We start from the raw sequence: 15258 nt of genomic DNA, 5'->3' as shown, positions 1-15258 counted from the left end.
GTGCCCGCTGACAGTCTTTATTCATCCATAATGTGTCTGAGACGATTCTGAATGTGTGGCTTCTTAAGGTATCGTGTGCTTGTGTTGACATTAAGGGGGGAAAAAAACGCTTGAAACAAATTAAAGAAGGAGCAGTTAATGACATGCACATTAAAACGGGAAACGAATCGGCCTGTTTCTTCCCTTGGCAGAGCCTAATTTTTCAGAATCCTCATCTTTATTGTGAAAGTAAACGCATAGCCTGCAAACTTTAAATCATGAGTCAGTGCTCCAAGGAACGGGGGTGCAGATAAATACCATTATTACAAGATTGCTGTGTTAACAAATTACCCTAATTCAGCTGCATTAATGACTCACAAAAGTAGCAGAAGGTGCTACGGTTGTGTGCGAGTGAAAGGAAATCTAAGTAATTATATGTTAGAGAAAGCAGACCTTTGAAAATGGGCCCTGTGGTTGGTTCTGCTTTTGTACTAATTGAGATGTTTTCCTGAAATATCAATCTCTGCAGGTCCGGTTTATTTCTGCCAGTGGGTTGCTGGGGCTGGCTGCGAGCGTTGGGTTCTGTGGGTTAGCATCTCCTCAGCTTGGCGCCTGGAGATGGTAGGTGGGAGGGGGGGGGGGTTCTGTAATTAGATGCTGCTTTGCTGTGGATGGGCTGCAGCAGGTCTGGGAAGGCTAAATGGCACCAGGCCAATGGTCAGCAGGTACACGGCCGATACGGGGCGGACCCTCCATTTTCGTTTCCACCCTGCCAAGCCCAGCTCCGGACACTGCCTTCATTCAGCTGTGGACCAGCAGCAATGCCTCATGAAACCCATCCACGCCCAGCTGGGACCCAGGCGAAGCCAGAAACGACATCCCAGATCCTGGAGCGGCGTGGCTGATGGATCCGATGGTACTGAGGCGGAATGCCTTCCCAGCTCCACCTTCACGGCCGCACAGACTGTTTTCTTGTCCCTCGCCCCCCCAAAAAAAAGCACAAAATATGTTTCAGGCTGATAATCGCTTTCCTACTTGAAGAAATTCTGTATGTATGCAGAGAAGGTGCAAGAGGAAGTTTTGTTTTCACTTTCAAAAAGACTGAAGTTTAGTATCGTGCATTTAGTCGTTTTTTCATTTTTCCATACATCTTTGTCGTTATATTAATAGCTTTGCAGTGCAGCCTACCAGTTCTGGCTTCTCTTCTGTCTCCATCATCTCCATGCTGCCCTTGTTTATCTCGCCCTATTTGTCCCGTCCAGGGTTCTTGTACGACTGTGAGCCATAATGAAAGAGATCAACAGGAGAAACAAAATATCCTGGTTTAGGTGTAAAGCTCCTCCTAGAGCTGACAGATAATTACGTGCAGGGGAGCGTGTACTGCGATGCGAGGCGAGGGGCTCAGCTCTCCGTCATCGTGTTTACTGCCCCGACAGGGATTAGAGGAAGCTGAAGTCGTGGGGCTACATGTTATTTATGAGGTCAGCGTTCGGGGATGCGCATTTGTTAACTCCCCGGGATGTGATAATTGCACCTTTTAGAAGCTTTCGCATGGAAGGGATCCAAGGAATGACAGGGGCAGGTGGTGGCCGGCAGTCTGGGATCTGCCGAGAGCTCTCTGGGAAGGGGGCCGGAGGGACCCAGGCACAGATTTTAGGTTAACGGGGGCTAAATTTAGGGTCCCTGTGGTGGTGAGCCAAGGACATCTGCCACCGGTCAAGTGCAAACGGCTTCTCCTCGCACCTCCTCACCACTCCGTTCCCCTGCCAGGGTCGTACCTCTTCACCTTTCCCCGGCCAGGATCGCACCTCCTGACCACACCGTTCCCCGGCCAGGACTCCATTCCCTCCTCGCTGCGGCGTTCCCCGGCCAGGGTCGCACCTCCTCCCCACTCCATTCCCCGGCCAGGGTCACACCTCCTCACCACTCCGTTCCCCGGCCAGGGTCGCACCTCCTCCCCATGCCGTTCACCAGCCAGGGTCGCACCTCCTCGCCACTCCGTTCCCCGGCCAGGGTCCCACCTCCTCGCCACTCCGTTCCCCGGCCAGGGTCGCACCTCCTCCCCATGCCGCTCCCCGGCCAGGGTCACACCTCCTCACCACTCCGTTCCCCGGCCAGGGTCGCACCTCCTCGCCACTCCGTTCCTCGGCCAGGCTCACACCTCCTCACCGTTCCCCGGCCAGGGTCCCACCTCCTCACCACTAATTATGAGATTTTCTTAATTATTGCTTAATCGATTCTTACAATGCCAGCCCACTGAAAGCATGAATACAGATACTATATTTAATAAAATTAGAGCTGTTAGTTTGACATATCCATCCATCCATCGTCCAACCCGCTTATCCTTGTAGGATAATACCTAAACTTTATCTTGAGAAAAACTTTTGATTGTATTTCTCAGTTTAGTTGTGTCGCTGCTGTGGAGCAGGACCTCTCTAGTGATTTTTAAGTCATATTTTCAGATATTCCATATCTCATAGAGGGCAGCGCACAGACGCTGCTCAAGCCAAGGACATTCTAGTCATTCTGTTTCTAAGCTTTGACTCTTCTCTAGTCAAGGGAATGTTTGACGATTACCTTCAAAAAAGTAGAACCTTTCCTTGAACTGTCTTTTGTCGCTTTGAGTTCTCTGCCAAACACCAGGGGGTGCTTGACAGTTTTCTTAAAGACCTGTTTCAGCTGTTCTTTGGATTGAAGGCTTTTTCTGTCTCTCACACTGTAATTTTTTTCTGTTGACTCATCTGAGGCACCGTGGGGGGGGGATCTTTGTCACTGTGGGCTACCCAACAGCCGAGACAGTTATTCTTCTAGCAGTCTATCCGTCTGTCTGTTCGTCTCTCATTGGCGGCTGACGCACACTGCAGATGAAGGACACAAGTCGCCATTCCCCTAAGCAGATCCAGTTTCTCAGGAGACATATTCATTTCAAAGAATCTGAATTGTCCATCATGACTAACACCACGGCCAGTATTCTACTTTGGATGTTTATTTCTCAAGAAAGGACGAATCCACTTCAGAATGTTGTTAAAATGATGCCAGCGGGATTTCCTAATTTCTCCAATCAGTATGACTCACATTTCATCAGATTCAAAATTGCTTTGAAGGCCTCTGATGATGGGTTAGTGAACCAGAAGGGCTGAAGTTTTCTAATTTGCCGCTCTGTTGCCATTCGGCTCTAGTGAGCAATAAGATTTCTGCCGGGGTTTACACTGATTGGCTTTCTTCTGGGGCTAGATTTCACCGGTTTGTATTCAGATGCCACTTTCAAATGGTTTTACTGGAAGGTTAGCTTTCACTGGTTTGTGCTAGGAGGCAATTTTGGAATAGTTTTGCTGGGAGGCTGTTATAAACCATTAAAATTTTTACTTCCAAAATTTACCGTACTTGCTGAGTGTGTGCTTACGTCAGTGACTTTTCTTTAACATGCTAATTAACTCACTACTACTTAAAAGCGCTGACTTCGGAAAAAAGGAAAAAAAACCTTGATAAATAAAAGTCATTGTGCGATGCAGTTGTGAGTGATATGGAGATATTATATAGGGAATAAAACTGGAAATACTTTTGCGGGCAGCTGATCGTGCCCGTTTATTAATAGGCAGTCTGACATCACTCCCACCGATGATCCAAGCTTACTTTTTGGCTGTTGATTGACTTTTTTTTTTATTGATCTTCACCATAAATATGTATGTTCTGTTTTCAGTTTCAGCCTGATGCACGGTGTGGATAATTATTGTATAGCAGTGTTTCCCAGTCCGGTCCTCGGGGACCCACAGTCAGTCCACGTTTTTGCTCCCTCCCAGGAGGATCTAGCAGCCCACTGTGGTACCTGCCAAAGGAAAAGCCCCATTGATCTGCAAAGGTGGTGAAAAGACTTTTTCCTCGACTTCACTTCCACATTTGGTGTGAATTCCCACATTTGGCTGTATATTGTAGGCAAAGGATGTTAGCTTGTCCACTGTTACAAGTGTATCTCTGTTCATTTTCTCTTTTTTTAATTATTGCTGCATGCTGGAACTAAGCAGACTGTTTATCTTTGATGTGGTACGATTACTGCATTTGGAAGCCAAATGCCAGCTAAAGTAACTGTCAAACAAAGACAGGCCACAGAAAGCCTGCGCATTCATGTCAAGAGCAAGTAGCATCAGGACCTGTGATTTATGGGGAAAAGTATGGGCAATTCACACACTGCATTCATTTCAAAGTGAGAGGATGCACTGGATGTCTGAATTGTGTTAAATGGCCTAATTTTAATGGACAATGATAGACTCTGTACTCTAGGGCTGTTTGAGAGATTACGGAGTTTGCTACCCAGCAGCATGATAATTCACCTTCCCAACATCCACAAATCGAAGGGAAGAAGGCAAATTAAATGCCACTTGTTATACTGTAATTAACCTGTGACTGAATCCCAGCTGGTTTTAACAAGTCGGCCCTATTTAATACATTTTACAGTAATTCATGGGATATAATCCAAATTTTTCTGCTAGGAGCACTTGAAAAGCGACCAGTGTTGATTTTTTTTCTCCCAGGAAAAAAAAAATTGTTATGAAAAGCTGCGTAAAGATGGGGCTGGATCTAAACACAAAAGGAAGTTAGCTAAAAATCTGGTAGTTGGGAATCCTGACCTAGATCCTCGTCCAGCTTGGGGGGAAAGACCTGCAGATGTTTGGACTCACCCAGTCCGTGAGTCACATCCCACAGTCCTTCTAGAAAGAGCCGTGCAGCATTACGCCTTTCCGGCCTGTTCGTCAGCAAAGAAGGGACTGATTCACATGGCGGCTTGGAGATGTGCAAATTCACACCAAAATAGAAGGCTGGCTCACTCTGGCCAAAACATAGGGGCATCTTGTTCTGGGAAACATTTACGAGCCTCACTTGCACGTTCCGAGGTATTTCTGACTCCTTGAAAGAGGAGCTTGAAGACTTGGTGGGCGGGCGATTTTGTTACCCCTGAAGCCTGGGAAGGTCGAAGAGAGGGAAAGCCATTCTTTACAAAAAAAAAAATTTCTGCCATTTAATTTTTAACTCTTTTAATTTTGGGGGACGATGTGTGGAAGGTGATCGGAAGGTTGCTGGTTCGAGCCATGCGAGTGGCAGAATAGTCACATCTTCATTGGGTCCTTGAGCAAAGGCCCCGTGTGCCCAGAAATGCTCCATAGGTGCCAGATAAATGACCTGGCCCTGTGGTGGGACCCCAGAGTTTGCTCATAGCTCTGTGTGTGTGTGTTTGTGTGTGTGTGTTTGTGTGTGTGTGTGTGTCTCAAAGTCGAGCAAGATGGAACATGTTAAAAGGAGAATTTTGAGGTACCTGTCCTTGCGCGAATGACAAACAAAGCATCATTTCATTTTTTATTAGATTTTCACTCGAGTAATTATTATCTTTTAGTCTTTATTTATATAGCACTGTTTTAATCATAACGTTTATGAAGGAGAATTTTAAGGTACCTGCCCTTGCGCGAATGACAAACAAAGCATCATTTCATTTTTTATTAGATTTTCACTCTTGAGTAATTATTATCTTTTAGTCTTTATTTATATAGCACTGTTTTAATCATAACGTTTATGAAGTGCTTTTATAGACATTTAAAAGAAAGGAGTTGAAATAAGCATAACAATAAACTGAGAAAAAGTTAAAAATAGAATCAGTTAAAACAAACAAATGAACAAGTAAACAACAACAACTACAATAATAATAACAATAATAACCCCACCAAAATTGTTCTCGGTAAGGAACTTTAGAACACCCTCTCTGATCCTCATGCAAGGGGACACGAACCCCTGCCACACTGGGACCCAAACCCAGTGTCCTCTAGGGGACTTGAGTCTCAGAGTCAACATCACCGGTCAACATCAATATTCAATGTTTATCGTCTTCAGTGTAGCATTACATGACCTGCTCATTCTTAATGGCATACTGTGCACCATTATATCCTTTTGCCAAGGCTAATTAGTATTAGAATCTGTATTAAAAAAAAGACTATAATTGGTAGCAACTGGTATAGTGCTAGCTAGAATCAGCTGTGGTGGTTTGGTGGCATTATGAAGTGGAGCCAGAATAGAGTCGTAATTCGGCAGATTGGCAGTGCTCTGGTCCATTGCCAAGACAGAAGACCGTGAGACCAGAGACCGCATTAGACACAGTAACAGTTGAGCATAATCGTAAATAAAAATAGCGTCAACACAGAGTGCCATCCGAGTGCTCGGCCGTTGCCATGTGTTTATGTAGCACTTATCCATCTTGTCCGTGCAACCAAGGTAACCATGATCAGGCAAGGAACCAAGGAAAATTTGATTAGGCGTGTGACTGAGCTCCAGGACGTGAGACATTTAGCACAAGTGCATGTTGCGAGCAGATGAGTGTCACAGAGAGGTGAATGAATGGAATGGAAACTGATGACTTGACTATGGCCTATGGAGTATAGTACTCAGTTCATCTGGGACATTCTTAAGTGGTCCATGGCGTCTTCATTGCAAATGGACTTCTCAGTGAGAAATTGTAAGGAAATCCACATTCCGGGAACAAAAAAGAAAGAAAAAGGAAAACAAGAAAACAGTTTCTGAAATCTGTTAGTTGCAGTTTAAATGATCTCAACAATACAAATCCACCTGGAGACTGTTGCATAGAAGTTACCTCGCCAACAATACACACAAACCGCTGTTTAATGATGCCTTAAGGGTTAAAAAGAGCTGATTTATAAAACCACAATGGTTCCGAGAAACATTAAGAGTCGTACAATTGAAAAGCAGCTCAGGAGAAACGGTTTGGTGTGGTTCTGCCATCAGCTCCGGGCTGTTACCACTGACAAAGGCAAAATGTCTCATTATACAGTAGCATTGTACATTTGTGTGCCTGGTGTGTGTTTGTGTTGCCATCCTATTGTTATGTTTCTCAATTAGGTGATTGTGGATTCTTTACAACAGAGAAGCAGCACGATTTCTTTTTAAGCAACAGCTGAAACTTGGATTGTGTTTTCCTGAGACGCAGCATGACAGAGAAAGTCAAGGCCCACTTTGTTTTATTTTATTTTTCTCACCACCATCTTGTTTGTGTGTCGTAGGAACATTAGCGGCTCCTTAAGGCCCAAAGAAATAAGTTAATAAAGACCTGCCTTGGCATAGTACTACCATTCGAAGCAGAACAACAAGCATTTAACAATAGCTAGGATTTTAAAAATAATCATTTTTCCAATGAAGTTGAGGTTAACTGGATAACATTGTGGATTTGTATTCATGTATTTGTTCATTATCGAGCTGAGCATTTATGCGCCATCATTTCATTGCCACATTGCCAAGTGTTTCTGTACTATGAATGTATACTGCAAAGATTCGGTCCAGACATGCGAGGTGCTGGGAGGGTTGGACAGGGGTTTTAGGCTGCTTGTTGTAGCCAGCTGAGTGGTGAATGGAGGCACCTTCCATGGATGTCCCTTGTTTTCCTTCAAATCCAGTGTGCAACCCCCCCCCCCCCCCCCATAATCTCATTCTTCATCATCATCTCGGTCACATTCTTCGCCTCATCTGCTCAAGCCAAGACATTGTTCAGTAAGAGTTCAGCTGTATGGTTTCCTGTGGATCATTGCATCGTGCCTTGTGCTTATGAAGACATCACAGGAAGTCTTAAACACAAGCGTGAGTAACGGCCCTTGGCTTTTACCGGGAGCTCGACGGAATGGTTTTCTTAACTCGGCAATTATCTTTCAACTTGATATTGCCCTTCGTGACTCTCGATCATATCAGGACTCTATGGAACTGAATTCTTTGAGATTCCACGTCTTGCTACATCAGGTTGGGAGGCAAAAAAAATACGATTAATTCTATCTATAGCAACGTTCCTTCTGAACAGCCCTCTATAAAAATCAGCCTAATCTAAACCCTTGAGGAACATAAACATAACCCTTTAAGAAGTTATTTCGTGCAAGGTTGCTTATTAGCAATTAAATGCAAACAAACATATCACTCTGGCCTGAGAGCAGCTGGCATTCAATGTGCTGTGAGCTCACAATAGTTATTTTCTTCAGGTAATTATCCTGCTGGTTTCCCTGTACTGACAGACTGAGAGTTGTTCAAACCAAACACATTCTGGCACTATAGGATGTTTATAGTTCCTTACCCCAGGTTAGGGACCTGCTGTATTCTCTGTGTAGAGAATTGGCCTGATTCCGTTTGGCCGAACCGCAGTTACATCGGTCAGTTCCATTATAACACTGGCCTCTGTCCGTTCACGACCTGCCAGAAGGTTGTCCGCTCTTTAACAGATGTTTCTGACCCAAGAAAAAGGATCTCAGAAAGATGTGCTTTTTTTCCAGCACACAGTGTGGTTTCTATATTTAAAGGCAGTCCAGGTAACGGCATTAAACACTTGTCTTACTGAATGGAAAAGCAGTTCGCCATTGTACTTTTGCGCCTCAAGGCAGGCTGAACTGGTCACTTGGTAGACATAACAGAAACCATTCTTTATGGTCTTGTACGGTTGCAGAAATTCCAATGGAAAATTCACATGTGCTGGAAGAACAGCAGGATTAGCTGCTTATATTACAGTAAAGGGCTATTGTCCTCAAGTTCGATTTGTGTTAAAACCTGGATTATGTATCCGTAAAGGGCTGTCTGCACAGCGATTGAATTTTTATATTCAATTCAAATGAGTATAAGATATTTTTTTATTGGGCCCGTCATGGCTGTGTTGGAACACGAGACAAAAAAATTTAGCGGCAGCATTACGAGCCGATTTGAACCAAATTAAGAGCAGCGTCAAAGACCACAGTAATGGCAGTTAATGTTATACAAGGAAGACAAGCCTGAGTGTTTACAAGACTTCTGTAAATTATTCGGTTGATATTAGCGTGTGTGTGTGTACCACATGAGAAACAGAACTTGCTTTGTAGTCATTCTGGGCAGGGAAGTAGAGACATGAAATCAGTTTTGCTTTTTGTTGGGGTCATTAAAAAAAAGGAGAGGCTTTTCTCTTTTCTCACTATTATTTGGTACTGGGCATGTAGTTGTAGAACTCTTAATTGAAACTGACTATCTAAAGCTGATCTAATTCCCTTAAATGAAGGAAGGGCAGTTGTTTCTCCAGCTACATCGTGATGAACTTCCCCGCCAAAACTGCGTAAGATTTATATCTGTAGACTTAGTTCCAGTAAAACAAGTCTTTGTGTATTCCGGGCTAATCTGGCAATTCGATGAACAGTTACATGCCGAGGGATGATGGGTGGCGATGACGTCGTTTGCTTTCATGAGAGAGAATGTAACAAATTCGCGCGGGACACCTTTTTTAAAAAGTTAAAAGGATGAAAACGAATAGGCACGTGTGCATATTAAATATCAAAAGCAGTCTCTTAAAATATTGGCAGTATTTTAAAGAAATATATGTCTTATCAAAAAATCTAAGAACAAAGTGGTCGCAAATATGATATACGTTTAAAGTGCACAAGTCCTGGAGCAAGGTGAAAAAATATATATTACAGTGGCGTGGGATCTGTCAGCCGGTGTAACCGCGAGCACCGGGGAGAAAGGGGCTGCCGAAAGGCTTTCACCGTGGCGCGTGATGAAAGGCGCCGCGGTTACGCACTCTGCCCCGAGCCTCTGGCCCGCTTCCTTCCAGATGCCGCGCGGGAGCCGCGTGCCGCCTCGAGCAGCTGTTAATTGACGCGGGCTTGTTGTTTTAAGCCGGAGTCGGCGCCCCCAGCGTGTGACCTGACACCGTGCCGCCCGGAAACCGTTCGCCTCCCCCGTATTCTGCTCACAAACCCTCGCTCTTTTTTTTTTTAGTCACAAGGACAGCGTGCCGACAAGGTTTGGTGTTTTTTTTTTTCTCATTTTGTATGTTCCTTCTCAGTTTTTTGTCTGGTGTACCCTGTCGTCTTCCCACACCACTCGTAGATTATTACCTCTCACTCTTCAAAACTACCCGCGAAGTCTTTTGATTAGCATGTGACATTAACATATTATAAAGGATGGTGTACAATGATAATTTGGATTGAGTTTTGATTTCGCTGGTTTATAATTATCGGTTTTCGTTTCTCCGATTATCGATCCTCGTTTCAGAGTTCTCAGTTATGCCATTATCTAAGTATGGTGCCAGATAAATAAATGACAAAGTGAAATGTAAATGAAAGTAAATATTTTGCTATTTAAAAAAACAATTTCCCTCACTATTCCTTGCTGTTTTCACCTGCCATTTTGTGCTTCAGTCATGATGTGTTATGAGAATAAAAAGGTTTTGTGCGATTTTTTTGATCGAGCCACTTTTAAATTATATTAGCAGGGCAGAGCTCACCTTTTTGTGTTCGATTTCACCGGTTAAATCTAACATCAGCTAGCTATATTAGGTTTGTGTTGCTTCATTCAGAAAGTCCATCTCTCTTCCATACCACCTGTCCTGGAAGCTATGGGCACAAGGCAGGGCATAACCGCAGATAGGTGGCCAACCCATCACAGGGTGAGCACACCATTCACACATGGGCAATTTGGCAACTCCAGTTCACCTTGGCATGTTTTTGGACTGGGGGGGAACCGGAGAACCTGAAGGAAACCCCTCGAAGACACATGGTGAACATGCAAACTGCACACACACACAGCCGGGGTTGAAGACTCAAATCCTGGTCCTAGAGGTGTAAAGCGGTAATCCTAACCACTGCACCCCCAATTCATAAAGTAAACAAAACAATTTAAAAAAAAAAACATAGTGGTCATGTACAAAAATCTTGCACGTGAAAAATGTGACATATTCAGACTCTTATCCATTTTCTAACCGCTTATTCTGGTTAGGGCTGTGCAGGAACCTGGAACCTGTCCCGGACAGCACAGGGACAGAGACACGGCTGATATGTTATGTTCCATTATATGTATCTATTTCATTATGTCACATGAGCATTATTTGTATATTCATGTGTTTTTAACCATGTTTATTGAATGATGCGTAAGATATCTTCAGCACACAGAACCGGGATCTGTATGTGTCTGTGTTCCTTACCTATGGACAAATGTAGAATATGGGAATCATTTTAGGCTCTAAGCACTTAAAAGAGAGCCCAGCACCAGCTATTGACATTTCACTGGAAGCTACTGTAGTCCACTCTGTCTAGGCCAAAAATCTGGACTTCCTCCCATTCCTCTGGTGGCTCCCTCTTTCTTGTCCTCAGCAAAGGGGGGGGGGGAGCCAGACGGTTTTCCACACGCCGGATTTAACGTTCTCCAAAGGCCTGGTCAGCGCTAAGGGCTGCAGTCCCTTGGTGCGTTAGGCCGCCGGTTTCCAGTGCGAGCAATAAAAAGCTAATGATGCGTGTAATTGTCTCTCTTTTCTCAGTAAGCATGCAAAGACTGATGTTACTTGCGTAAGGCATATGGGAGAACGCTCATCGAAGCAAAAAAAAAAAAAAGTAAATTAAACAGTGTAATGAGATGGTGCGTAGTCCGCACTGTTTTCATTTTCTTACACATTTAAATGGGGTGAAACGTCCCCAGAGCAAATATATGCAAGTACACTGTAATACAATATGCAGCATTTCTTAAGTTACTGAATGAAAGCTTTTGGTCCTCATGTGCTAAGAGGTAAAGGTCAGTGGTGAAAACATTTTAAAAATGCAGCAGATAATATCTGCCTAGATGAAAATATTAACAGTCTCTTTTTGACTTTCAGGCCCTCCGGGGAAGAGAGGAAGACGAGGCAGGGATGGGGAGAATGGTAAGGGTCACATGCATGTTGCAGAGGGTCCTCATTTATGGAAAAACATTTTTTATCTGTTTTGTGTGTGTTTGTGTTTTTTTTTAATGTAAACTGTGTCGAGGTGTGTAGAACATACATGAGGTCATGTTTGAGTTAAGGGTGCCACATTTTCAAAATGAAGGGTAGCAGCATGATTAGGACAATAAATAGTAATAATATGTTAAAAGAACAATAAAATGCAAAAAAAACAACTTCTCCCGGGTGTCCTGCACACTTGAAGGAACCTCTTGGATTCAGTAGACTGCACTAACACAAGGAGGAACTTCCAAGTAAATGTCTGAGAGTGGTGGCCGTTTGCCATCTCGTCTCACTCCGAAAGTCTTGGGTGTGTCACCGTATGTTCCAAGTCTCCCTTGTGGGCTTCACCCGCCGACCTGGTTCATTTGAGTCCGTCTCCCTCTGGTCTGAGCATGCCGGTGGCTGTGCTCCCTCCAGCCGCGCGCAGCGAGACGGATATCAGGGCTAATTAATGGTAGGAAAACATATAAATCCCAAAGCCGTTGCATCCGAAATGCGACGTGCAGCGCTAGCAGAGGAGGCTAATGGCTGCTGGAGCCTCATGTCCTGTGCCAGAGACATTGCTCAGGCAGTTAGGCGAGCCGTCTTGGACCGAAGATATCCATGCAAAAAAATAAGAAACAGTTTGGAAAGTGATTCTTTTTATTCAGAAAGATAGTAGCATGAGGTTTTAGTTAAAGCAAAAAAAGAGCATGTTAGGAAGTCACTGAAGATTTAACTCCGGTCTTAGTGCTGATTTCAATGACAGCTTTATTGTCACACACATAAGAGGATCCATATTTCTTAAAACCGTGTACACTTTATGTTCTCTGGCTTGATTTTTTGATATCTGTGTTGGAGGCTGCCTGAAGAATGAAGAATTAACGGGCCACCCAGGCACTAAATATCCCTTTTGGTAATAATTTGTTATAGTGTAGTCTGTAATATTTTACCTTTATTAAGGCTTATCAGCATTATTATGTGTACCAGTTGCAAATAACTTGTAGTATAACAGGAACACTCATTTTTATTTAATGTCATGTTCTGCCATGGCGTTCCTTCGAGGGTGTGACCTGCCATGCACCCTGGGTCTAGACTACCACTGCCCAGCCAGGATTAGTGGTTATTAAAAATGGATTGATGGGCATTCTGTTCCATGAGTGATAACAGCACTGCAATAAGTGGCAACTTGCAATATTTCAAGCAGGATAGCTGAGACCAAAGGAAAATGATAAAAGATAGACTGGCAACCCATTCCCTGGGTGTCCCACAGTGCAAAGTAATGTCAGGATGGGGGAGCCCTCCAAATCTGTAGTGCGAGTCTAGGATACTGGTCCTGCAGGTCCAGGGTCTCCTTTGATTCCTCAGGCCACCTCCTTGTCCCAGACACCAATGAGTTCCCTTTAAACACTCTAGTTGTGCCATTGCACTCAGCCCGCAGCTTAATTTCCATTTTTGGCTCCGCCTTCTGCCAATTTATGTGGCACCTGTGCACGTTTCTGGATCATTGCTTTACCTTGAAACAGATGCAGGAGCTGCTGAGTTAACGGTAGTCATTCCGGTTGCATAGCATGGTTGGCTAATTTAAAAAAAAAAAAAATGTACTTGGAAACATTTTACGGGGTGCGTCATAAATAATTTCCCACCCTCCACATGAAAGTGCAGAGCACATACCTCTGCTCCATAAAGTCTGAAGCATAGAGGACGGATTCAGATCTGCAGACTAAGGCACTCTTCTCTCAATCTATCAACACACATAAAAGCGAGGAGGAGAGGAGGAGGAAAAGTTATTTTTCCGGTGCTCCCTTTCAGTCCCCATCCTCAGAACATTCACATGGGCTCGCCCAAAACCTGAGATGCTGTGTTTGGATGGTCAGAGAGTTTCCATTGTAAGGAACCGGCCCAAACCCAGCTAGATCCGCTGCCCGTCTGAGAAAGCAGACGCGGCTTTCATCTGCTTCCATCGGGTACAGAGAAACAAGTTAGTTGGGGGAGGGGGGGGGCAGGGAGTGGGAGATGAGAAAAGCCCTAGGTGTTTACCCAGAAAACAAGTGCGCTGAGCAGGGCCTGCGTGGAACACTGGTGTTCTCAGTGAACCGGCTGAAAGGGAAGAGTGTTGCTCGGTCCTGCTTTCCCCAGTCTGACGGTGGCAGCCTGCTGTTGCGCACCGCAGAGCGTGGAGCAGCGCTCGACTCAGACCGGGTGTACGGGTGGTCAGCGGCCACCGCTGTCAGTTGTTTGTTTTTAGTGCCGCTCCAAAGCATGTGCACCCTGGAGAAAGGTTTGGGCCGCCTGATAAATTAAATGCATAGTCTTGTAGGGCAGAAAACAGCAGCTTAGTTGCCTTTGGAGGCTATTAATGACACAGCACTGGCGCCCAAGTATGAGCTGTAAAGGCATACCCTGATCATTTGTGCGTCTATTTCACACACTAGCGTGAGGCACGTATGCCAGCTGCTCGTAAATCCTCATAGGCACCTTGGTGACATTAAATCGGCTAAGCGCCGCAAAGGGCTTGCAGTTTCGTTAAATGACAGCCACATGTTGCGGATGGGACCGGGGTGAACCAGTGCTGGAGGAGGTTCTTTGTATTTAGCATGGCCCAGAGATATGTATTTAACTGCTGAGCCTGCTATTTCTATACCCCTGCCTCGATAGAGATGGTTACCGTGCCAACCTTGTGTGTCTGTTTACCATCCTGGCCCCACAAGTCGACTTTTGATTGGGGTACGATAAAATATTCCGGGGTGCCTTGATATCAGAGACGTACATCAACAATAGGGAATTTATGCAAACGAGCAAAAATTCCACAGGACGTCAGCCATGTCGAACACATTTTGTCTCCATTTCAGGGAAAAATAACAAGCATTTCATTCTGGAAATTCTTGACTGCTGAGTGCGGCCAGATATATTCCTAACGGGCCGGCAAAAGTGCTTTCTGAATTTAATCGCTTTGCTAACTGGGGTTCGTCGGGGGTATTCTAAGTGTAGCGGCAGTTCAGTCAGCGTTCAGCATTATTAATTGTCCGGGATAATTTGTCTTTGGTGTGTCCATCATCATGTTTTCATGTGGCCTGGCGCCATTTATGCCGCCATAGCGTAATCCTGTCGTCCATTAAGCAGCCTTGCTCGCGTGCACAGCACACGAGGAGCCCTAAGAGAGGTTAGAAAGGCCGCGATATGAAATAAGTAATCTCACTCAGCGAGCTGTAAAACAATGGCGTTGAAGTGCAGTCTTGAAAGCACGGGGCGCCGGGGCCACTGATGGGCAGCTGCTCCAGCGATTTGGCACCTCAGCTAGCTGAGAAGTATGAACGAACAAAAAAAAGTGTCATAAAAGGCGGCTGGTGTTAAGGCGTAGCAGCTGCCCCTTCTAATAAGCCCCCAACATCCGAAATAACTGGAGGAGCCTTTGATAGAGTCCCCACGCGGAGCGGTACCAACCCCTCTGAGTGCAGATAATTGGAAAAGCATGCAAGGGGCACCTCGCAAAAACAAGCGACAGTTTAAGCAAGCTGTGGGGCGTCGCGGCAAGTAAGCAGTAGATGCTTCCG

At 44.8% G+C, this 15258-nt stretch overlaps 1 protein-coding gene across 1 annotated transcript in view; it reads left to right on the top strand.

Annotated features, from left to right (window-relative positions):
- Positions 1-15258, top strand: part of LOC111835506 (uncharacterized) — a 147831-nt gene that overhangs the window by 66259 nt on the left and 66314 nt on the right. Inside the window, exon 3 of the mRNA XM_072697715.1 lies at positions 11621-11665. Coding sequence (XP_072553816.1) covers positions 11621-11665 — 45 coding nt within the window. The remainder of the gene's footprint in view (positions 1-11620; positions 11666-15258) is intronic.

This window comes from Paramormyrops kingsleyae, chromosome 12 (genome assembly GCF_048594095.1).
Source record: "Paramormyrops kingsleyae isolate MSU_618 chromosome 12, PKINGS_0.4, whole genome shotgun sequence".
In the NCBI taxonomy this organism is placed as follows: domain Eukaryota; kingdom Metazoa; phylum Chordata; class Actinopteri; order Osteoglossiformes; family Mormyridae; genus Paramormyrops; species Paramormyrops kingsleyae.
This window is presented reverse-complemented; position numbering and strand designations above follow the sequence as displayed.